The sequence below is a fragment of the Salvelinus sp. IW2-2015 genome, linkage group LG36 (genome assembly GCF_002910315.2).
Source record: "Salvelinus sp. IW2-2015 linkage group LG36, ASM291031v2, whole genome shotgun sequence".
NCBI lineage: Eukaryota > Metazoa > Chordata > Actinopteri > Salmoniformes > Salmonidae > Salvelinus > Salvelinus sp. IW2-2015.
In genome coordinates this window covers 35,875,116-35,900,161 of record NC_036875.1, presented here as the reverse complement: position 1 = coordinate 35,900,161, position 25,046 = coordinate 35,875,116, and the positions used below count along the sequence as shown (strand labels likewise).

The 25,046-nt window shown below is 42.8% G+C and overlaps 1 protein-coding gene across 1 annotated transcript in view; it reads left to right on the top strand.

Annotated features, from left to right (window-relative positions):
- Window positions 1-25,046, top strand: part of LOC111959491 (tyrosine-protein phosphatase non-receptor type 4-like) — a 102,911-nt gene that overhangs the window by 39,185 nt on the left and 38,680 nt on the right. The window contains exons 2-5 of the mRNA XM_023981103.2: window positions 633-787; window positions 12,505-12,612; window positions 18,782-18,824; window positions 18,912-18,990. Coding sequence (XP_023836871.1) covers window positions 650-787; window positions 12,505-12,612; window positions 18,782-18,824; window positions 18,912-18,990 — 368 coding nt within the window. The 5' untranslated portion in view covers window positions 633-649. The remainder of the gene's footprint in view (window positions 1-632; window positions 788-12,504; window positions 12,613-18,781; window positions 18,825-18,911; window positions 18,991-25,046) is intronic.

Genomic DNA, 25,046 nt, shown 5'->3' with positions numbered 1-25,046 from the left:
GTGGTGCAGCGGTCTAAGGCACTGCATCTCAGTTGAACTACAGACCCTAAGCATTTCACTGTATGGTTGTATTTCACCTGTTGTATTCAGAGCATGTGACGAATAACATTTGATTCTGACCTACAGCTTTCTGCCCTTTAAAGGTCCAATGATGCCATTTTTATCTCAATATCAAATCATTTCTGGGTAGCAATGTAAGTACTTTACTGTGATTTGTTTTCAATTAAAAGGGTCAAAATAAAAATAGCTTCTTTGCAAAGAGCAATTTTATTGCATGAATTTTGCTAGGAGTGTCTGGAAGTGGCCTGAGTTGGGAGGGGAAAACTGAAAACTAGCTGCTATTGGCAAAGAGTTTTGGCATTTTCTTTCTTATTGGTCTTTTAACTAATTTACTGCCTTGTGTTATTCCCACCTCAGTGTAGAAATAGATATAAAAACACAGAAAAATCATGTTTTGGACTGCAATGGGCCTTCTAACTCCTGTAAATGTTTTATTTCCAGAAGAATACATTTCAGAACCGTCATTCTGTATGAGTGTTGCCAGACTGACTTGAAAAGATTTGACATATCATCTCTACAGCGATCTGTCCATTGGCCAGGTTGTCACGGTCAGCTTCCTTTCTGTGTTGCAGACCCTGGTTGGACCGTAATGACCGCACGCTTCCAGTTGCCTGCTGGCAGATCTTACAATGTCCGGGCATCAGAGCTGGCACGCGACAGGCAGCACACTGAGGTGGGCTGCAACATACTTCTCTTGGACAACACTGTCCAAGCCTTCAAAGTTAATGTAAGTATCACAATAAACTCTAGTATGTTCATGTTTATGTACAGTGCTGTCAAAGTATTCACACCCCTTTACTTTTCCCACATTTTGTTGTGCTACAGCCTGAAGTTAGTGTCATTGGCCTACACACGCAATACCCCATACTGTCAAAGGGGAATTATGTTTTTTCTAATGTTTACAAATTAATGAAAAGCTGAAATGTCTTGAGTAGTAGGACTGTTGCGGTGACCGTATTACCGCCACACTGGCGGTCACAAGTCACGAAGGCAGTCAAATTCCACATGACCGTTTAGTCACGGTAATTAGGCTTCTCCAAGCTCTGATGCTGCTGCTGATCATTAGTAGCATACCAAACGTGCTAACTGCCTGGTACTCAATCATCAATCAATCAAATTTATTTATAAAGCCCTTCTTACATCAGCTGATGTCGCAAATTGCTGTACAGAAACCCAGCCTAAAACCCCAAACGGCAAGCAATGCAGGTGTAGAAGCACGGTGGCTAGGAACAACTCCCTAGAAAGGCCAGAACCAGGAAGAAACCTAGATAAGGACCTAGATGCTTTTATCCAGAAACTCAGCACTCTATTGTCCCTCTCATCACTCTGACATCAATGCAAATGAGAGCCCATGAGCTCATGTTGCGCAACAGTTCTATAGGCTATGCAATTGCGGGAGAAAACCGAGTGATTGCCACTGATAAAAAGAGGAGGATCCCATCAGCTTTCTATAGGCTAGGCCTACTATATTTATTTCTCAACTTTCCTAACATGAAGCACATTGCTTGTATTTACAACAGGAGTATAGCCTACCTGGCTGGCATGAAAATAAACCACGGGGAAAAGCGTCCTCCATTCGCTATTTAAGGGCATAGATGACATGTATTTTTTTTGTAGCTGACCCTGTTTTGAGACAGGTGCATGATTATGGTCCATTCTAAATCAAAACAAATGTCACACATATATATCTTTTAGTATATGTAAAGACAAGATTAAATCAAGAAATGTCTGATGGTTGACGATATTAGCCTGTCACTTGTGAATTATATATTATCACTTGTGAATGATGCCCAGCATAAGAAACAATGGCTTTTTTTGCGACTTGTTCGAATCACACCTCATGTATCCTAGCCCATATGCCTATATGTTTTAATAAGGTTGGTATCACAACTAAAGTTGCCAAATAACTTAAAATGAAGCACATTAATCCGCTTTACAAAGGGTGTAGAGCCTAACTGGCATACATAAGCAGCGGGTAAGTTTCAAGTTTGGGGAAGATAATTTTCACAAAAATGCTCCTTTTATAATGAAAACATTACATGCATAATTGCATTTGCGGTCACTTTTGATAGTGGTGTTGTCCGCTAATGGAACATTCGTGCTTATAACCTACTACCATGTACACATTGCTGTGCTTATAATGTGAAGAAATAGCCTAATAGTTGATCAACATTTTAAGCTAAAAGTCTGTTGCGTCAGCCACATTGCATAAAAAAGTATTTTTGATGCTAATGGTTGTATTAATTTTGGATCTATCGCATCCCACAACTGTCCCAGACTATGTTTGTAATTTTTATTTCTCGCACAGAATAGAATGGGTCAACTTTTATACTATGGGGGAGAGTAGATTGACATGGGCTAGTGCTTTTACTGTTCATTAGGCTTACTCATCTTGTTGGCTGACGAAAAGTAAATGTGGACAGTTCTTCCAATATCTTCAATAGGCACCTCGGAATTGGCTAAGGACACGCGCAGTGTCGGTCTTAACTTGTAGCCTGTGAGAAAGACCGATAATGTGACGGAGAGCCGTGTGAGTGAGAGACGCTTTGGGTTGCGCAGCACACTCAGGGAGAAGGGTACAACGCAGCACTCCGGGCTGCAAAAGGCATGGATTTTTTTGGGGGGGTGCATTACGGCCACAAAGGTGATGCCACTGTGAAATTCGAGGAATTATCAAGTACTTGTCAAATTGTGAATGAGAGACTATTGGAGTGTGTACAGCCTGCTCAAAAAAACTAAGCAGAGCTCATGCCTTTCAAGCAACTGTTTTCAAATCTTCATTAGAATCTCGTCATGCCACCTTACTATGTATTAAAAATCAAAACACAGCCCAAATTTGCAGAACAACTAAAGTTACATTAACAACAGAAAATTAAGCATATTGGCGTACCTATTTCTTTGTTAGTCGCTCAACACAGAATATCTGCGTGTGCGCACTTTCTCCAATCATTTAGAGAATTTTTTTTMTTTTTTRRCCCAGATTTGTTCAATTGTATTCTTCATACTATAAAATAATATAAAATAATGCCACGGAATTATAAGCAAATCTTGTCTGCTAAATTAACTAGTGTAGTAACCCACAGCCATAGCCAGATCAGGACCCAACATAAGGACAACTCAGAGTATTCTGTTCTTCTGAAATAGACTACATTTTCTTCATACCATTCTTCTTTAGACCTGTCTAAAATAAATAATGGATTTATTGTGGTGGTGTAGGCTATATTACATGGATTTATTAGCCTACAAGCCATTTWAAAAAGTATATGTGTGGAAGCCATGAGATGCTAAATGTGTTTGTTAATTAATGGTAAATTACCATGAGACTGACAGTTATTTGCTTGACAATCGCCGGCTGACAATTTCGTGACCGCCATAGTCTTGAGTCAATAAATATTCAACCCCTTTGTTATGGCAAGCCTAAATACGAGTACAAATTTGCTTAACTAGTCACATAATAAGTTGCATACACTCACTCTGTGTGCAATAATAGTGTTTAATGTGATTTTTTTTTAGGACTCCCTCATCTCTGTACCCCATACAATTATCTGTAAGGTTCTTCAGTTGAGCAGTAAATTTCAAACACAGATGCAACTACAAAGACCAGGGAGGTTTTCCTATGCCTCGCAAAGAATGGCACCTATTGGTAGATGAGTAAAAAATTAATAAACAGACATTGAATATCCTTTTGAGCATAGTGAAGTTATTAATTACACTTTGGATGGTGTATCACCCAGTCACTAAAAATATACAGGCGTTCTTCCTAACTCAGTTGCCGGAGAGGAAGGAAACCACTCAGGGATTTCACTACGATGCCAATGGTGACTTTAAAACAGAGTTTAATGGCTGTGATAGGACAACTAAGGATGGATCAACTAAATTGTAGTTACTCCACAATGCTAATGTAGTTGATAGAGTGAAAAGAAGTAAGCCTTTACAGAATAAAAATATACAAACATGCATCCTGTTTGCAATAAGGAACTAAAGTAATACTGCAAATAATGTGGCAAATGAACTTTGTCCTGAATACACAGTGTAATGCTGTTATTGTACAATCCAGGTGTGCAAAGCTTTAGAGATTTACCCAGAAAGACTCACTGCTGTAATCGCTGGCATAGGTTATTTAACATTTATTGACTGAGGGTTGAATTCAATATTGTTATTGTATTCAATATTTTTTTTAATACAAATGTTAGAATTTTTCTTCCACTTTGACATGAAGAGTATTTTTGTTGTTGTTGTTGATTGTTGACAAAAAATGACATCTAATTTAATCCCACTTTGTAACACAACAAAATGAAATCTAGTTTAATCCCACTTTGTAACACAACAGAATGTGGCAAAAGGGGTGTGAATTCTTTCCTCCTAATCCATTGTCATGTGCTGTTACTCTTAACCATGTCGAAAGCACTACATGGCCATGTCCCAGAATAGGTAGATCTTTCAGGGCTATCTTTCTCCTATAAGATACCCGGGACTGTAACACCACAACATGTTGCAAATTTAAGATGGAAATGTCCCCCATCCGTTCCTTCCGTCCTCTGCAGGGTGGTGGGGGTTGAGGCCTGGGCTGTAGCCCTAGCTCTTCTCACCGTGAAATGCCTGACATTCTTTCTCACATAGTAGCTTCCCTAAGGGCTGTCCATTCAAGTACATACTCGCTCACAGGCACGTCTTTCTAGCTACACACACACACACACACACACACACACACACACACACACACACACACACACACTGGGTGCCAATTATGGATGAAAAAAATCAGTGTTCAGAGTAGGGATGGGTATCGTTAAGATTTTAACGGTATTGCTACTCTTACCGATACTGCTTATCGATCCGGTACTTTAACAGTATTCCTATCGTTTAAAAAATATATATTTTTTACGAGAGAAAAAACAAAACAAATTAAGATCATAATTAACATTTGCTTTATTTTCTGAAATGTAAAATATATAAAATACACCATTATTTACAGCAAAAGAAACAGCAATGATTTGAACAAATCACTAATTATAGACTCTAATGTTGTGATGATGGAAATGTAAAACAAAATAAAACAATATTTTCTTGCAAAAGAAAATACAGTGGTATAGAACAACAGGGGTGGGGCCTGCAGGTAGGCTGCAAAAGGACTAACAGTTCTTAGCAGTTTTTCTGGAGAAAGATGAACATATTTGCCTTCTCTGGCAGAAGTCGGGACCTCTCCTGGCTCATTGTGTTCCCTGCAGTCGAAAATACCCTCTCGCTAGGGGTGGAGGAGGCTTGAGCACAGAGGTGGCTTGTTGCAATGTTTGTGAGGAGGGGCAGAGTAGCTCTCTTCTCCCACCACCYCATCACAGGATCTTCAGCCATGGGGATGGGACGCAGGCCTTTGTAGAGCTCGACCTCCAGGTCAACACGCTCGCTGAGGGACGAGGTGTCCTGTTGGATCGTCAACTTAAACTCCCTGTCTTCCTCTGAGAACAGCTCCTCCAAGCATCTCCTTGTTTTGTACAATGGAGGGGTTGTCTCCTCCATTTCCTCTCCTTCTCATTCAGACTCCTCCTGTTGCTGGTGCTCTGTGTCTGTCTGCTCCGGCTCCTCTGACAGCCCTGGTGTTGCTCCTGTCACATTGGCCTCAACAGTTGCTTTCCTCAGCCTGTCCCAGGTGGCGTAACTCACCAGCCTCCCTTTAAATCTGGGGTCCATTGCTGTGGCCTCATGCAGGAAGGCTTGAATGTCCTCATCCTGATAGCGCTCGGAGAGGTTCTCCCACACCTTCTCTTTGATGGTTGCCACAAACGTTGTATCTTCATGCTTCACAGTGAAGTGCTCTTCCAGTTTMTGGAGGATGGGTTTGATCTGTCCACAGGGGGTATTCTATTCACATGACAGACACATTGTCGGTGTATAGAGGATTCTCATGAGCTGGACAAACTCCTCAGCCTTATGGAAGTCCTCGTCCTCGTTCTTCAGACGGTCCAGGTTGTCCTTGGTCATTGCTTTTCTCAGTCGTGTGTCCAAGGCTGCTGCTTGGATCGCTGCCTACTGCTCCATGAATCTCTCTATCATTAGATAGAGTTCCATCTGGTCCTGACATCAAGAATGAGTGAGTGTTGTGGAAGGTCTGAAACAACATCAAAAATCAACATACATTTAATTACCACACACTTGAATATTGAATTAAATTGTTAAATGTGGGGATTTCAAAATAATACTTTAATAGATTGAACTGGCTTCTTACCAAGGAGCTGCTGCTTTTCCTTCAAGACTGTTTTGGACATCGAGGATCTCTTGAACCACACGCCCACTGCTCTGATTCAGGCTGCCCATTTATTAATGGAAGTAATATTGTAGATTTTATGTGCTACTAGATTTACTGTGTGCACAAAGCTCTTGATGGCAACATTCATATTGCCAGCAATATCAACAGTCACAGCTACAATCTTTCTCGGCTCTGTCTCAAACTCTTCCAGAATGTCTTAGATCTCCTCTGCCACTACTTCGCCAGTTCGCGATTTGTACACTGTCCTGGTGTGGAGGATCTTCTGTTTTACACTGTCCTGGTGTGGAGGACCTTCTGTTTTACTTACACTGTCCTGGTGTGGAGGACCTTCTGTTTTACACTGTCCTGGTGTGGACGACCTTCGTTTACACTGATCCTCGTGGGTGGAGCTGACCTTCTGTTTGTTACCACTGTCCCTGGTGTGGAGGACCTTCTTTTACTGCCTTGTTGGGGACCCGTTTACACTGCCCTTGGTGTGGAGTGACCTTCTGTTTTACTTACACTGTCCTGTGTGGAGGACCTTCTGTTTTATTACACTGTCCTGGTGTGGAGACCTTCTGTTTATTACACTGTCCTGGTGTGGAGGACCTTCTGTTTTACACAGTCCTGGTGTGGAGGACCTTCTGTTTACACTGTCCTGGTGTGGAGGACCTTCTGTTTTACACTGTCCTGGTGTGGAGGACTTTCTGTTTTACACTGTCCTGGTGTAGAGGACACGTGTTTACACTGTCCTGGTGTGAGGACCTTCGTTTTACACTGTCCTGGTGTGAGACCTTCTGTTTTACACTGTCCTGGTGTGGAGGACCTTCTGTTTTACACCTGTCCTGGTGTGGAGGACCATCTGTTTTACACTGTCCTTGTGAGGACCTTCTTGTTATACACTGTCTGGTGTGGAGGACCTTCTGTTTTACACTGTGCCTGGTGTGGAGACCTTCTGTTTTACACTGTCTGGGGGGAGGACCTTCTGTTTTACACTGTCCTGGTGTGGAGGACCTTCTGTTTTACACTGTCCTGTGTGGAGACCTTCTGTTTTACACTGCCCGGTGTGGAGGACCTTCTGTTTTACTTACACTGCCCTGTGTGGAGGACCTTCTGTTTTACTTACACTGCCCTGTGTGGAGGACCATCTGTTTTACCACGGTCCTGCGTGGGGAGGACCTTCTGTTTTACTTACACTGCCTGGTGTGGAGGACCATCTGTTTTACACTGTCCTGGTGTGGAGGACCATCTGTTTTACACTGCCTGGTGTGGAGACCTGTTTTATACTGCCCTGGTGTGGAGGACCTTTTTATACGTGCTGGGTGGGGACCTTCTGTTTTACACTGCCCTGGTGTGGAGGACCTGTTTTATACTGTCCTGGTGTGGAGGACCTTCTGGTTTACACTGCCCTGGTGTGGAGGACCTGTTTTATACTCCCTGGTGTGAGGACCTTCTGTTTAACACTGCCCTGGCTTGTGTAATGCACTGTACCAGTGAGACAGTGGTCCTGGCAGAGGCTGATCCACCCGTCTGATGTGATGGCCAGCTTTGGCACGTCCTTCCGCCAGTGATCACATTGGTCTTTTCTACGCTATACCAGGTAGGAATGAATGTGTCACTGAGGTAACTCCTGGAGGGAGGGTATATTTGGGTTGGGACTAACATACAACCCTTTTATACTACTATATCCTAAAAAATCCAACTTCAACATATACTGACAGACTGTACCTAAAGCCCTTGGACTCCACTGTTGCAAAGGGGTGTAGGCCTTTCACTATGACCTTGGTCACGGCTAGGTGGCACTCATTCACCCTCTCCTCATGCATCCTCCCACTAGCTGCCAGCGTGAAGGGGCTTTGGGCTGGTCTTTGGCTTGGACCAGCAGTATTAGAGGGAGGAGTGGGTTGGTTCATTGTAGCTGCAACTTTAACAAAAAAGTAGCATCATCTTTAAATGGGTGCTTAAATTTATGAACACACCCATAGCTAAACAATCAGCTGGCTAATGGTTCCTTTTGATCAGGAACCCATGTTCTCATAATTGAGTTAACTCAGTGTGTGGGCTCTAGGCTGCTAGCATACATACCTAACGTAGATCAGCCAATGACAGATGAACTACGAGCTAGGCAGTCAAACTGTGCATTTCTCTGCCTGTACATGATGCACTTTCGATAGATGTTTGGACAGATTGCATGCGTTTCTGCCCTAACAAGCAAAACTCTTGTTGCATTGTGGCAACGAGCATTGTCAGCATCGACTCTGGTGAAGTGTATCCACATTTTTGTATGTTTAGTTCTCTCTGCCATCGTCACTAATTAAGAGCAGGGTCTTTGTGCGTGCGACAGGCTCCTCGCGAGAGCGATCTCGCTTCTGGATTGGGAATAGTGAAAATGCATCATAGACGAATGTCTTAATCTTATTGCAAATTAGAAACGGTTGGTGAGATGATAAAATGTACAGGATAACGTTTATGTAGCAATAATAAATAGAACATGTATTTTCTTAATTTCTCCAGTTCCGAAAGCAGAAACGATAACGTCGGAGTTTACCGATAATACGGTCTTTTATAATTTAGCCCCGGGGCCCATTTAATAGCTGGTTTCGGGACCCATCCCTAGTTCAGTGTCTTTTTTGCGACACCAGTGTCTTCCCTCCTGATGGGGAGCAGTCACTGCTTCTGCCAGGTTATTTGATCATGAGGCAGCCAGCCAGTCACAGAATGTTCGCCACAGGACATTTGTTTTTTCTTCATGTTGTCATTGTTCCGAAAGAGGAAAAGCCTTCCTCTGTGAAGCATATTGAGCGTGTTCAGATATAAAAATTATTTTATTTTTATTTTATTTAGCTAGGCAAGTCAGATAAGAACAAATTATTATTTACAATGACGTCCTACCGGGGAACCGTGGGTTAACTGCCTTGTTAAGGGGCAGAACGACAGATTTTTACCTAGTCAGCTCGGTGATTCGATCCAGCAACCTTCCGGTTACTGGCCCAACGCTCTAACCACTAGGCTACCTGCCGTCCCAAATGGCCACACAATCATATTAAATGTCAGGAAGAATATGAAAGCGCTTGCACAAACCCCCCTCCCCATGTTATTTTTATTATATAATGTGGGAATATGTGAATTATATTATTATGTAACTTCTCTGAGTAAATTTTTTTCTGGTTGATACTGTATATATATATACTCCATCTGTTGCCGTGGTAGCCCGGCTATAAAAGGAGCTTGTGACACTGATCTTGGCTCAGCAGCTAAATTAATAAAGCTCAACTTTCCTTCGATTTCCTTCCTCAGTTCCGCATCGATTTGTACTCTGCAGTTCCTGGAAAGCCATCCGTCCCTGGCATAGCAAGAGTTAGATTGATCAGATTTGTCCAAGCCTTGTCGTGACCTACATTCCCTGACTGAACAGTTCCTCTGAATGTGAAGGGAAACTGAGAAGACAAGATGTAGTGATGAGAAAGTAGGAAGGGAGGAGGAGTGAGGATGATGAACGGGACAGTAAGAAAGAACCTGGGTGATTGTTGGTGTCAAAGATGGGTCACTAAATATTGTCACTAAACAACTAACATCGGTTCAATTACTTGAATTCCATGTAGTATCAACTCAAGAACTTTGTGGGACGCTGGAAGGGAGTTTTCATTAAGCAAATATTCAACCTTGCTCAGCTCCGAAACATGGTAATTAACTACAATGACCATAATCCATTGCGCCTGTTTTTCCCAGCTCAGGCAGAGATGGATACACTTTTATGTGATGCACACAGACCACAGCCTGAATGAGAGGAATGTGCACATCACAGCAAGGAGAGAGGGATAGAGACAGTTTGTTTATGTATGCCTCATCTTCTTTGAAGAACTAGTAAAATGATTTAGTCAGACAGCTCTGCAGCTAGCCTAGCAAACTAAATAGGATGACTAACGACAGTACAATATGGGGAGTATATAGATAATGTTGGCTGGCTGCTACTGTCTGAGCAGAGATGAGCTAATGACTTTAAGGAATGAAAAATAATAGCCGTCAAATAAAAGCTAAGTAACATACACAACTGAAATGTTTTATTTCATAGTAATTTCCTATGTTTCTATTTATTTACCCAATGTGGACCTGACAGAGACAATAGAATATGTTCAATGATAACTGCTTTTTGCTTTGGAATTTCCATTAAAAAGCTCCTTCTCACTCTCCATGCCTGCCTCATCCTCACTCTCCATGCCTGCCTCATCCTCACTCTCCATGCCTGGGCCTCCTATCCTCACTCTCCATGCCTGCGCCTCATCCTCACCTCCATGCCTGCCTCATCCTCACTCTCCATGCCTGCCTCATCCTCACTTCTCCATGCCTGCCTCATCCTCACTCTCCATGCCTGCCTCATCCTCACTCTCCATGCCTGCCTCATCCTCTCCTTCTTTGCCTGCCTGCCTCTTCCTCGCTCTCCCTGCCTGCCTGCCTCCTTTTCTCTCCCTCCCTCCCTGTCTATTTGTCTTCTACTGCTCCTGAACAAGCTGTCTCATGTCACTCGACATTTCCCTCATTCCTCCAAGCTCAGGCTCTAGCAGTGCCTCAAGCCTCCTTTTCAGAGACTTTACCAGAGATCCATCTAGCTCTCCCTTTCTTGTGATTGCAACCATGTTCAGTATGTTTACATGTAAATACTATATTTCTCATACATATAGGCTTTTGTGCATTGACACCACATCTATTTTAGAGATATAGTTTCCATTCAGACCCCAGGCTTGTATTCACCTAACATTCTCCCCCTCCCTCACTAGTCCAGTCCTCACACCATCTCAGGCGCTGGCTCACAGATAGTGGTGGGGGTATTGATAAAGATCAGCACAAAGACTGTATGGCCCTGTCTGCCGAGTCGTCAATCATCCACTCACTCACTCTCTCTCTCTCTCTATGTCCCAGCCCAGTCTTCAGTGAGGATCTCAGAATGGGACCATTGCCATTGTCCTCCACAGATAACTGAAGTATCTTTCAAGACCTGTGTTAATCTAACTTTCCCATTTATTATCCAAACCTCACAGAGAATGTGTCAGCCCAGTTTAAATAGTTACTGCCTATGTCAAATCAAATTTTATTGGTCACATACACATATTTAGCAGATGTTATTGCGAGTGTAGCAAAATGCTTGTATGTGGCATCGATATGAGTCAAACATGAATTCTAGTGTCAAAATTGACTATAAAGTGTAAATAGGATAATGTTGGTCATAAAGTCACTCCTCTAAAACTGAGTTTGGAACATCCTTGCGTCACAACGGGTAATTGAAGGTTGGGTTTTGATTTAATGATGTCCATTTGTCCACTGACATGGAATGCTGCGGTGATTGCTCTCTATCCAATAGCATAGACCTGCCCGGCGGCTCCAACTTTGTTCAAATAAGATTGTTTTACTTGAGAAGTACTGCACCAAACACCTTAGTTAGATATAAAATTGCGCAACTAAAACATTGTTGGGAAAAACATAGATTAGAATCACTGGCCACTTTTAGAAATGGATCACTAGTCACTTTAATAATGTCTCCGTGTCTAGCATTACTCATCTCGTATGTAGAAGCTGCACTCCACACTATTCTACGGTATCTTAGTCACTTTTAAATTGTGACTAAGATACCGTAGAATCTTCTTAATCCATTCCTTACTTAGATTTACGTGTGTTTTGGGTATATGTTGTGAAACTGTTAGATATTACTCCACTGTCGGAGATAGAAGCACAAGCATTTCGCTACACCCGCAATAACATCTGCCAAACACGTGTGTATGTGACCAACAAAAATTTGATTTGATTTGGTGTCATCTGAGGGTTGAGGCTAAAAATAGTGTACACGGGGAGAGGCTGTGTTTCCCCACTCTGTCAGCGCATGTTTGACAGTCAGCAGCCCAGAGCTGCCAGTCTGCTCCCTGTGGCTTAGAACTGGCCTGGGGCTGTGACATGGACTTACCTCTGTGGAGCTCTGTGTCAACACCATCACCATCCCCTCACTGGCACAGCACTGCTGTGTGCCAAATGGGAGGCAGGGGGAGAGTGGGAGGGGCAGAAGGGAGACAAGTGGTTGTCACTGTGTCCCTGGTGTGACCGCGCTATGGGAGACGGACAGTGATAGGTAGCAGCTACTCAGACCTGGCTGCCACAAATAATTTGTTATTTTCTCGCTCCCTCTTTCTCACCCCRTCCCCCTCTCTCTACAGAAGCACAACCAGGGTCAGGTCTTACTGGAGGAAGTGTTTAAACACCTGGAGCTGACAGAGAGGGATTACTTCGGCCTGCATCTGTCCGACGACTCCTCCGACAGCCCGGTAGGTGCCAAGGTCAGACTCTTGATGGCAAAACACCTTTTTACACTTCAGTCAACACTGTCTCGTTCACTACTGTCCATCTCCATCAAGTCTTTCACTTGAGGACAGCCTTTTCCTGCTCTCACCTAAATGTAACTCTCTGTGGTGAATTTAGTCTTCAGACAAGTGTGTTGCTGTGAGAAATGGAGGGGGATGGGGAGTTATTGTTCTATTAGAATCATAACCCATTGTACAATCCATCTGTTAGCCTAAGTCATGTTGGAAGCCTGTATGTTAATGGGACATTGCCTGCCACTACACACTATACTACAACACAGCTGATGGTCGCCTCGCTTCGAGTCCTAAGGAAACTATGCAGTATTTTGTTTTTTCATGTATTAATTCTTACGTTGTCACCCCAGAAAATCTTAAGTGTTATTACATACAGCCGGGAAGAACTATTGGATATAAGCGCTAAGTCAATTTACCAACATTACGACCAGGAAAATGACTTTCCTGAATCGGATCCTTTGTTCGGACCACCACCCAGGACAATGGATCTAATCCCAGAGGCCGACCCAAAACAACGTTGCCGAAGGAAGAGGCAGACGYAGCGGCCTCCTGGTCAGGCTCCGTAGGCGTGCACAACGCCCACCGCTTCAGAGTGTACTACTCACCAATATCCAGTCTTTTGACAACAAGGTACACGAAATTAGAGCAAGGGTTCCCTTCCAGAGAGACATCAGAGTTTGTAACATTCTCTGTTTCACGGAAACATGTCTTTCTCGGGATACGTTGTCGGAGTCGGTTCAGCCACCGGGCTTCTTCATGCGTCGTGCCGACAGAGATAAACACCTCTCTGGAAAGAAGAAGGCCGGTGGTGTATGCTTCATGATTAACGACTCATGGTGTAATCATAACAACATACAGGAACTCAAGTCCTTCTGCTCACCTGACCTAGAATTCCTTACAATCAAAAGCCGGCCATATTATCTTCCAAGAGAATTCTCGTCAGTTATCGACACAGCTGTGTATATACTCCCTCAAGCAGATACCACGGCGGCCCTCAAGGAACTTCACTGGACTCTATGTAAACTGGAAACCATATATCCTGAGGCTGCATTTATTGTAGCTGGGGATTTTAACAAAGCACATCTGAGAACAAGMCAACCTAAATTCTACCAGCATATTGATTGCAGCACTRGCGCAAGCAATACACTCGATCACTGCTACTCTAACTTCCGTGATGCATACATGGCCCTCCCTCGCCCTCCCTTCGGCCAATCCGACCACGACTCCATCTTGCTCCTACCGTCTTATAGGCAGAAACTCAAACATGATGTACCGGTGACTAGAACCATTCAACGCTGGTCTGACCAATCGGAATCCACACTTCAAGATTGTTTTGATCACGCGGACTGGGAAATGTTCCGGGCAGCCTCAGAGAATAACATTGATCTATATGCTGACTCAGTGAGTGAGTTTATAAGGAAGTGCATTAGAGATGTTGTACCCAATGTGACTATTAAAACCTACCCTAACCAGAAACCATGGATGGATGGTGGCATTCGCCCAAAACTGAAAGTGCGAACCACCGCATTTAACCATGGTAAGAGGACTGGGAATATGGCCGAAAATAAACAGTGTAGTTATTCCCTCCGCAAGGCAATCAAACAAGCGAAATGTCGGTATAGGGACGAAGTGGAGTCGCAATTCAACGGCTCAGACACGAGACGTATGTGGCATGGTCTACAGACAATCACGGACTACAAAAATAAAACTAGCCACGTCACGGACACCGATGTCTCGCTTCCAGACAAAACTAAACACCTTTGCCCGCTTTGAGAATAATACAGTGCCACTGTTGCGGCCCGCTAACAAGGGCTGCGGCCTCTCCTTCTCCGTGGCCGACGCGAGTAAGACATTTTAAACGTGTTAACCCTCGCAAGGCTGCCGGCCCAGACGGCATCCCTAGCCGCGTCCTCAGAACATGCACAGACCAGCTGGCAGGTGTGTTCACGGAAATATTCAATCGCTCCCTATCCCAGTCTGCTGTCCCCTTCAAGATGTCCACCATTGTTCCTGTTCCCAAGAAGGCAAAGATAAATTAACTAAATGACTACCGCCCCGTAGCACTCATTTCTGTCATCATGAAGTGCTTTGAGAGACTAGTCAACGATCATATCACCTCCACCTTACCATTTTAGAATAAGGCTTTCAAGGACAACAACCACCCGAGCCACTGCTTGTTTACCCCGCTACCATCCAGTAGGCGAGGTCAGTACAGGTGCATCAAAGCTTAGACCGAGAGACTGAAAAACAGCTTCTATCTCAAGGCCATCATTAAACAGCCATCACTAACTCAGAGATTCTGCTGCCTACATAGACTAAAATCACTGGCCAGTTTAATAAATGGATCATTAGTCACTTTAAATAATGCCACTTTAATAATGTTAACATATCTTACATTACTCATCTCATATTTATATACTGTACCTTATACCATCCATTGCACCTTGCCTATGCCGCTCGYCCATCGCTCATCCACATTTATATGTARATATTCTTATTCCATCCCTTTAGATTTGTGTGTATTAGGTAGTTGTTGGGAATTTGTTAGGTTACTTGTTAGATATTACTGCACTGTCAGACCTAGAATCACATCATTTCTCTACACTCGCATTAACATCTGCTAACCATGTGTATGTGACCAATACAATTTGATTTGATGACACACACTGATGCAGTGTTAATATGAACAGGAGTTGTGTTGACACCGTCCTCCTCATCTCCCCTCCATAATTGTTGTGTACTGTCACTACTGTCTGGTAAATMTGTACATTCGGAAAGTATTCAGACCCCTTCACTTTTTCCACATTTTGTTACGTTACAGCCGTATTCTAAAATGGATTCAATAGTTTTTTCCCCCTCATCTATTAACACACAATACCCCATAATGACAAAGCAAAACATGTAAATGTGTGTGTATAGATAGATAGATATATAGATATCTATCTATAAAAAAAAAGAAATCCCATTTACATAAGTGTTCAGACGGTTTTGATTCAGGAAACTAGGCGTATGTCGTCACGACTTCACAAGAGAGCTGTTTGAACGTCATTTTTTTTTTAAATAATTTTTTTGGGGGCAGAAATGCCTTCTCGAACATGTGAACTTTCATGTGCCTTAATATCAAACTTGTATGCCATCTGTAAATACGAATACAATTGTTAAATTATGAGCCTAGTTGGTTTAGCCACAATCATGGCTACCTTCCCACTAGCCATGATTGGCTGAGATAATGAGTGGGCTTTACATGCCAAGAGATGAGTTTGGATTGGTCTATTGGAGCTGGTCAGTATGTTTAGGTAATCGTGTCAAACGCTGCTTTTTTATATTTTTATGTATAGCGTAGTAAAACTGCATAAACTTAAATGTCAAGTTAAAGTGTACTGTTAGCTAACTGACGTTAGCTGGCTGGCTCGCAAGGAAACGTTATGTGTATGCTCTCCACTTTCTGGAGGACCGAGTTTTGAAATCAGTGGAATTTGAGTATGATAGCTAAGGAGATGGAGAAAACACCAGTCTGGATTACAATGTAAAACTAAGGCAACCATGCATGGCATCAGACAGGAGACGTGTCCAACCATGATGCATACTGGTAAGATTTTCAGATATTACACGTTTCTAATTTTGACAGAAAGTGGTTTAATTTCCAGTGTACTGTTAGCTAGCTAACGTTAACTGGCTGGGTCGCTAGCTAATGTTATGTGTATGATCTTATTCTTTGTATCTCAGACACATTTGCTTGACTAGTTATAGCCGTTGAACCTGCTTGTTAGCTACCTGCAGATTTATGTAGGGTAGTAATGTCATGAGTTGTTGGTCCATTATTTTGCTTGCTAGCTAGCTAGCTAGCAAAACAATGTCCTAACAATACATGTCTTAACAAAAGACTCCACTCTAATTTTTACGAAGTATTTTCATTTCCAGTTAGTGTACTGTTAGCTAGCTAGCTAATGTTAGCTGCCTGGCTCGCTAACGTCATGCGTTGGGATTGATTGTTTACCTAGCTAGCTATCAAGCTACAATTCTAAACAAAAGACTCATCTTAGTGTGCCAGAGCGCAGAATAACTGATGCATTTTTGAGCGCTAAACACKCGTTGAAAATGTCCGTTGTCAGTAAACGTTGGCAACAAAGCGTAATTCAATTGTTGCCAGTCGCACAGGTACAGTCACCAACGCTCTGGATAACATGAAAAAAGCCTAACCAGCTCTGCTAYTGTGAGTAAAATGGTCAGAGTGGGGTGTTCTCTCATTATGTGTCTGGAAGTAGCAAGCCAATGTTTGCCAGTTAGCTTGGGTGCTTGACTGTAYGTCAGAGCTTTCGGAACAACCCTACTTACTTATTGGCCAGAGCGTCCAGTGTGCGCTCTGAACGCGAAACCACAGATAGAGCAATAGGGTGAGTAATGTTCAGTGAGCTGTTCTCTCTCTCTTAGATGTCTGGAAGTAGCTGGACAATTAGTACAGGACGCACGGATCAGTGTGTGATCAATGCTGAATGGGTGTAGACAAAGAAGGGCTCTGCAATAGTAGTAGCAAAACATTGAAAGATGGTTTTCTCAAAAGTGAGTTTACAAGTTAATCAACTTTCAAAGCAGATTTACTTTCCCATTGTTTCCTCAAATGSAGTGTATGATATACCAGTTTGTAGCTATGAGTCTCTAATTTATCCAATGTAAATAACACAAATTAAAATGTGTGGTGAGTCACATTTACTCAGTACTTTTTTAAAGTACCTTTGGCAGCGATTACAGACTTGAGTCTTCTTGAGTATGATGCTACAAGTTTGGCACACCTGTATTTGGGGAGTTTCTCCCATTATTCTCTGCAGATCCTCTCAAGGTCTGTCAGGTTTGATGGGGAGTGTCATTGCACAGCTATTTTCAGGTCTCTCCAGAAATGTTTGATCGGGTTCAAGTCCAAGCTCTGCCTGGACCACTCAAGGACTTTCAGAGACTGTTGGGAAGTGATCCTTTGCCCCGGCTGATGTCCTGAGCGCTCTAGAGCAGGTTCTCATCAAGGATCTCTATTTACTGCTCATCTTTCCCACGATCCTGACTAGTCTCCCAGTCCCTGCCACTGAAAAACATCCCCACCACCATGCTTCACCGTAGGGATGGTATTAGCCAGGTGATGAGCGGTGCCTGGTTTCCTCCAGACTTGACGCTTGCCATTCAGGCCAAAGAGTTCAATCTTGGTTTCAGCAGACCAGAGAATCTTGTTTCTCTTGGTCAGAGTCCTTTAGGTGCCTTTTGGCAAACTCCAAGCGGGATGTCGTGTGCCTTTTTATTGAGGAGGGGCCAGTTCCTCTCCACAGAGGAACTCCGGAGCTCTGTCAGAGGGACCATCGGGTTCTTGGTCACCTCCCTGACCAAGGCCCTTCTCCTCCGATTGTTCAGTTTGGCTGGGCAACCAGCTCTAGGAASAGTCTTGGTGGTTTCAAACTTCTTCCATTTAAGAATGATTGAGGCCACTGTGTTCTTGGACCTTCAATGCTGCAGAAATGTTTTGGTACCCTTCCCCAGATCTGTGCCTCGACACAATCCTGTCTCGGAGCACTACGGACAATTCCTTGGACCTCAAGGCTTGGTTTTTGCTCTGACATGCACTGTCAACTGTGGGACCTTATATAGACAGGTGTGTGCTTTTCTAAATCATGTCCAATCAATTGAATTTACCACAGGTGGACTCCAAGTTGTCAAAGAATCTCAAGGATGATCAATGGAAACAGGATGCACCTTAGCTCAATTTCGAGTCTCATAGCAAAGGGTCTATGTAAATAAGCTATTTCATTTTTTTTWTTTTTWATGCATTTGCAAAAATTTCTAAACCTGTTTTTTCTTTGTCATTATGGGGTATTGTGTGTAGATTGAGGATTTGTTTCTATTTAATGCATTTTAGAATAAGGCTTTAATGTGACAAAGTGTAAAAAGTGAAGGGTTCTGAATACTTTCCGAATGCGCTGTTACTAGCTACAGATCATCACGGCCCAGCCTGCATTTCCCAACTGGAAAACAGAGAGTGAGAGGTGGAGGGGGCTGACTTGTGAATAATTGAGAATGAACACGGCTGCTGAGGAAATGCTGTTGTGTCATTGAGTTTCTCCTCATTTATCTTTTACAGAGATGGCTGGATCCAAACAAACCCATCAGGAAGCAACTAAAACGTAGGTGAACCTTCAGTGGATGGATTAACTAGGAAATGGTTGTTTTCAAGTGTAGATACAATAGTCTCTCTCATTGTGCATTTACAGGGGGATCGCCTCATAATCTGAGTTTCAGAGTGAAGTTCTTTGTGACCGACCCTAATAAACTTCAGGAAGAGTACACTAGGTAAGGATACTAATTAGAAATTGAACATTTTGCTTAATGTTTAAACTGCCAAAATTCCACGTCAATTCAAAATGTAGAATAATGGTCCTATTACGTATGTATGACCAGGCAATGACGTTATATCAACCGCAACCCTTTACAGACATGGAATGCAGCTACAGTAACATGGCAATAGCGACCACTGATAACAATTTATGAAGGAATCAGAAGAGTATGTACCTTTTCAGACGGTAGAATTCTGCTCCGGCATATGTTCTATTGTTTCGCTGACCACAAGAAACGTTGCTGATTGATGTGCTGCTGTGTTGTTTTTTAGAGTAGCTAGATGTACTTTCTMTCTACTAAATGTCTTGGTAAGTCACGGTATTTAAAAAAACTTAAGTACTTTTTTTAGGAGAGAGTGTTCTGCAGGCAGGCAGGCTGTGCGAAGCAGTTTGAGAGGATTTGATTGACAGTTCTGGTCGCCTAGTGATGGAAGTTAGTCCCACTTCAGAAGCAGCATTACTTTACAGACAACTAAAATGCCATTCATATCTCCAGAGATGGTTTTGTGTCGGCATTTAAAAAGCKGCAGTGTAGCCTTACCCTAACAGACAAACAAAAATGCCGTAGCCGAGGCGCTTTCCATTCCATTATATCTGAAAAGGGTCATCTTTACAGGCTACCAGTAGTCTACTGTAATTTCATATTATGAGACAAACAGCCCCACCCACTCAGCAACGAAGAGTACTGAAGAGTCGTGCTCGCAAGACTGGCCCGAAAATACCTCTGTATCCCAGCGTTAAACTAGGATATTCTCCAGGAAACAGACTGAACACACACATGCATCATAGCAAAGTGAAAGAGGCAGGCAGGCAGCGCTAGGGGAGAGGGGGCAGGCAGGCCAGCGCTAGGGAGGGAGAGGGCAGGCGGGCCAGCGCTAGGGAGGGGAGGGGAGGCAGGCCAGCGCGAGGGAGAGCGAGAGGGGCAGGCAGGCCAGCGTGAGGGAGAGCGAGAGGGGCAGGCAGGCCAGCGTGGAGCGAGAGGAGGGGGCAGGCAGGCCAGCGTGAGGGAGAGCGAGAGGGGCAGTCAGGCCAGCGCGAGGGAGAGAAGATCCAGAAAAGAGCTGTTAAATTCTACAACCACCTAAAAGGAAGCGATTCCCAAACCTTCCGTTAAAAAAAGCCATTACCCTACAGAGAGATGAACCTGGAGAAGAGTCTCCTAAGCAAGCAGGTCCTGGGGCTCTGTTCACAAACAGACCCCCACAGAGCCCCAGGACAAGCAACACAATTACACCCAACCAAATCATGAGAAAACAAAAAGACCATTGGGAAGAATTAAAAAAAAACTGAGCAAACTAGAATGCTATTTGGCAGAATACCTGACCACTGTGACTGACCCAAACTTAAGGAAAGCTTTGACTATGTAACAGACTCAGTGAGCATAGCCTTACTATTGAGAATGGCTGCTGTGAACAGGCGTGGCTCTCGGGAAGACAGGCTATGTGCACACTGCCCACAAAATGAAGTGGAAACTGAGCTGCATTTACTAACCTCCTGCAAATGTATGACCATATTCGAGACACATTTTTCCTCAGATTACTCAGATCCACAAAAGAATTTGAAAACAAGCCCAATTTTGATAAACTCCCATATCTATTGGGTGAAATACCACAGTGTGCCATCACAGCAGCAAGATTTGTGACCTGTTGCCACAAGAAAAGGGCAACCAGTGAAGAACAAACACCATTGTAAATACAACCCATATTTATGTTTTTTATTTCCCCTTTTGTACTTTAACTATTTCCACATTATTACAACACTGTATATAGACATAATATGACATTTGTAATGTCTGTATTCTTTTGGAACTTTTGTGAGTAATGTTTACTGTTCATTTTTGTTTATTTCACTTTTTGTATATTATCTACTTCACTTGCTTTGGCAATGTTAACATACGTTTCCCATGCCAATAAAGCCCCTTGAATTGAATTGAGAGGAGGGGCAGGCAGGCCAGCGCGAGGGAGAGGCGAGAGAGAGAGAGAGGAGGGGCAGGCAGGCCAGCGTAAAAGGAAAGCGGGAGAAAGAGAGGAGGGGTAGGCAGGCCACGCGTAAAGGAGAGGCGGGAGAAGAGAGAGGAGGGGCAGGCAGGCCAGCATAAAGGAGAGCGGAGAAGAGAGAGGAGGGGCAGGCAGGCCAGCGCGAGGGAGAGAGAGAGAGAGGGCAGACAGGCCAGCGTGAGGGAGAGAGAGCGAGAGAGAGAGGAGGGGCAGGCAGGCCAGCACGAGAGAGAGAGGAGGGGCAGGCAGGCCAGCGTAAGGAGAGCGGGAGAAGAGAGAGGAGGGGCAGGCAGGCCAGCGCGAGGGAGAGAGAGAGAGAGAGGAGGGCAGACAGGCCAAGCGTGAGGGAGAGAGAGAGAGGAGGGCAGGCAGGCCAGCACGAGGGAGAGAGAGAGAGAGAGAGAGAAGGAGGGGCAGACAGGCCAGCGTGAGAGACGAAGAGAGAGAGAGAGGGGAGGGGCAGGCAGGCCAGCGTAAAGGAGAGCAGAGAAGAGAGAGGAGGGGCCAGCAGGTCAGGGAGCGAAGGAGAGAGAGGAAGGAGGGGCAGCGAGGCCAGCGTAAAGGAGAGCGGGAGAAGAAGAGAGGAGGGGGCAGGCAGAACCATAAAATATATCTTGGGTACTCTGAATTTCGCAATGTTTTGTTCTTGCATGCCTCGCAAATTCAACCAACCAAGTAGCCTAAAAGTTGGCCTCTTTCCTCTCGGTTTTATTTGAATGCACCCAACTTTTATTAACAATAACAAAAAAGGATTAATTTATTAACGTTTAAACGTTCACACCCCTAACAACTAATAAAAGAGCACTGGCCTTGAGGGACCCTAAAGGTAACACTGGGTAAGGGCCTAATAAGGAGTACACTGGGTAAGGGCCTAATAAGGAGTACACTGGGTAAGGGCCTAATAAGGAGTACACGTGGTACTCTTTAGAGGTAGTAGACAGGGCTGATCACTTTCCCCCGCTCATTTTTGTGCTAGCCATAGAACCCCTGGCGGAGGCAATAAGAACAGATCCTGGCATATAGGGCTTTCAGGGGGGCCAGATAAATCAGAAGATCTCATTGTTCGCAGACAACATTATTTTGTTCCTCTCTGACCTGACRGGATCCCCCTCAAAACTACAGACGCTTTTGGGTACATACAGCTCTATATCAGGTTACAAAGTCAACATGGACAAAATTGAAATACTTCCACTGACTCGCTTTGACTATAGCATCTGTGAACGAACAGGTTCCTTCAGATGGTCGCCACAGGGGTTCAAATATCTAGGAATCACAGTTGATAATGACTTAAGAAATTTGTACAAGCTTAACTACTCTGTCTTGGTTCAGAAGGTGGTGGATGATTTGAATAGTATTTGGGAGAATTAGCTCTATTAAGATGAACGTTCTGCCTAAGATGTACCTATTTCAATATTTACCCATAATCCCTACCTGAGAGTTTATTTAAGTCCTTTAACAAGACCATAAGACAATTTGTATGGAACCGTAAAACACCAAGGGTGAGCCTGGACAAATGTATGTGGGATTATAGTCTAGGAGMTCTCCGTCTACCAAAGATGCATCCTATTTGAAACTGAACCAGTCCCTTGAACTCAGATGGACATGTTTGCTCTTAATGAAGAGGTTGGGAGTAATAGTATCTACAAGTGGAACCCCAAGACTATATCAACAAGAACAAGCAATCCCTGTACCATCAATTTAGTAAGATCTTGGTATGACATTTGTAAGTTATTTGGTCTGAAACAGGACTTGTCACCCAAAACACCCCTGTGGCAAAACAGACTCCTGCCAATGATTTTGGATAGCAACATGTTTCAACGTCATGTAGAACATTGTTTTATATAGATGGGGTACTTATGTCATGTAGAAATTGTTTTATATAGATGGGGTGCTATATGTCATGTAGAACATTGTTATATATAGATGGGGTGCTTATGTCATGTAGAACATTGTTATATAGATGGGGTACTTATGTCATGTAGAACATTGTTATATAGATGGGGTACTTATGTCATGAGAACATTGTTTTATATAGATGGGGTACTTACGTCATGTAGAACATTGTTATATAGATGGGGTACTTATGTCATGTAGAACATTGTTTTATATAGATGGGGTACTTATGTCATGTAGAACATTGTTATATAGATGGGGTACTTATGTCATGTAGAACATTGTTTTATATAGATGGGTACTTATGTCATGTAGAACATTGTTTTTCTATAGATGGGGTCTTATGTCAGTGTAGAACATTGTTTTATATAGATGGGTACTTATGTCATGTAGAACATTGTTATATAGATGGGGTACTTATGTCATGTAGAACATTGTTATATAGATGGGGTCTTATGTCATGTAGAACATTGTTTTATATAGATGGGGTCTTATGTCATGTAGAAATTGTTTATATAGAGGGTACTTTGATGTAGAACATTGTTTTATATAGATGGGGTCTTATGTCATGTAGAACATTGTTTTATATAGATGGGGTACTTATGTCATTAGAACATTGTTTTATATAGATGGGGTACTTATGTCATGTAGAACATTGTATATATAGATGGGGTCTTATGTCATGTAGAACATTGTTTTATATAGATGGGGTACTTATGTCATGTAGAACATTGTTTTTTATAGATGGGGTCTTATGTCATGTAGAACATTGTTTTATATAGATGGGGTACTTATGTCATGTAGAACATTGTTTTTCTATAGATGGGGTTTATGTCATGTGAACATTGTTTTATATAGATGGGGTACTTATGTCATGTAGAACATTGTTTTTTCTATAGATGGGGTCTTATGTCATGTAGAACATTGTTTTATATAGATGGGGTACTTATGTCATGTAGAACATTGTTTTATATAGATGGGTACTTATGTCATGTAGAACATTGTTTTATATAGATGGGGTACTTATGTCATGTAGAACGTTTGTTATAGAGATGTGGTACTTATGTCATGTAGAACATTGTTATAGAGAGGGGGTACTTATGTCATGTAGAACATTGTTTTATATAGATGGGGTACTTATGTCATGTAGAACGTTGTTATAGAGATGTGGTACTTATGTCATGTAGAACATTGTTATAGAGATGGGGTCCTTATGTCATGTAGAACATTGTTTTATATAGATGGGGTGCTTATGTCATGTAGAACATTGTTTTATATAGATGGGTACTTATGTCATGTAGAACATTGTTTTATATAGATGGGGTACTTATCTCATGTAGAACATTGTTATATAGATGGGGTGCTTATGTCATGTAGAACATTGTTATATAGATGGGTTACTTACAGTTAAAGTCGGAAGATTACATACACTTAGGTTGGAGTCATTAAAACTTGTTTTTCAACTACTCCACAAATTCTTGTTAACAAACAATAGTTTTGGTAAGTTGGTTAGGACATCTCCTTTATGCATGACAAAAGGTCATTTTTCCAACAATGTTTACAGACAGATTTTTTCACTTGTAATTCACTGTATCACAATTCCAGTGGGTCAGAAGTTTATGTACACTAAGTTGACTGTGGCTTTTAAACAGCTTGGAAAATTCCAGAAAATGATGTCATGGCTTTAGAAGCTTCTGATAGGCTAATGACATAATTTGAGTCAATTACTGGTGTACGTGTGGATGTATTTCAAGGCCTACCTTCAAACTCCATGCCTCTTTGCTTGACAATCTGGGAAATCTAAATAAATCAGCCAAGACCTCAGAAAAAAACAAAGAAAATTGTAGACCTCCACAAGTCTGGTTCATCCTTGGGAGCAATTTACAAACGCCTGAAGGTACCACGTTCATCTGTACAAACAATAGTACGCAAGTATACACCATGGGACCACGCAACCGTCATACCGCTCAGGAAGGAGATGCGTTCTGTCTCCTAGAGATGAACGTGCTTTTGGTGCGAAAAGTACAAATCAATCCCAGAACAACAGCAAAGGACCCTGTGAAGATGCTGGAGGAAACAGGTACAAAAGTATCTATATCCACAGTAACAACGTAGTCCCTAA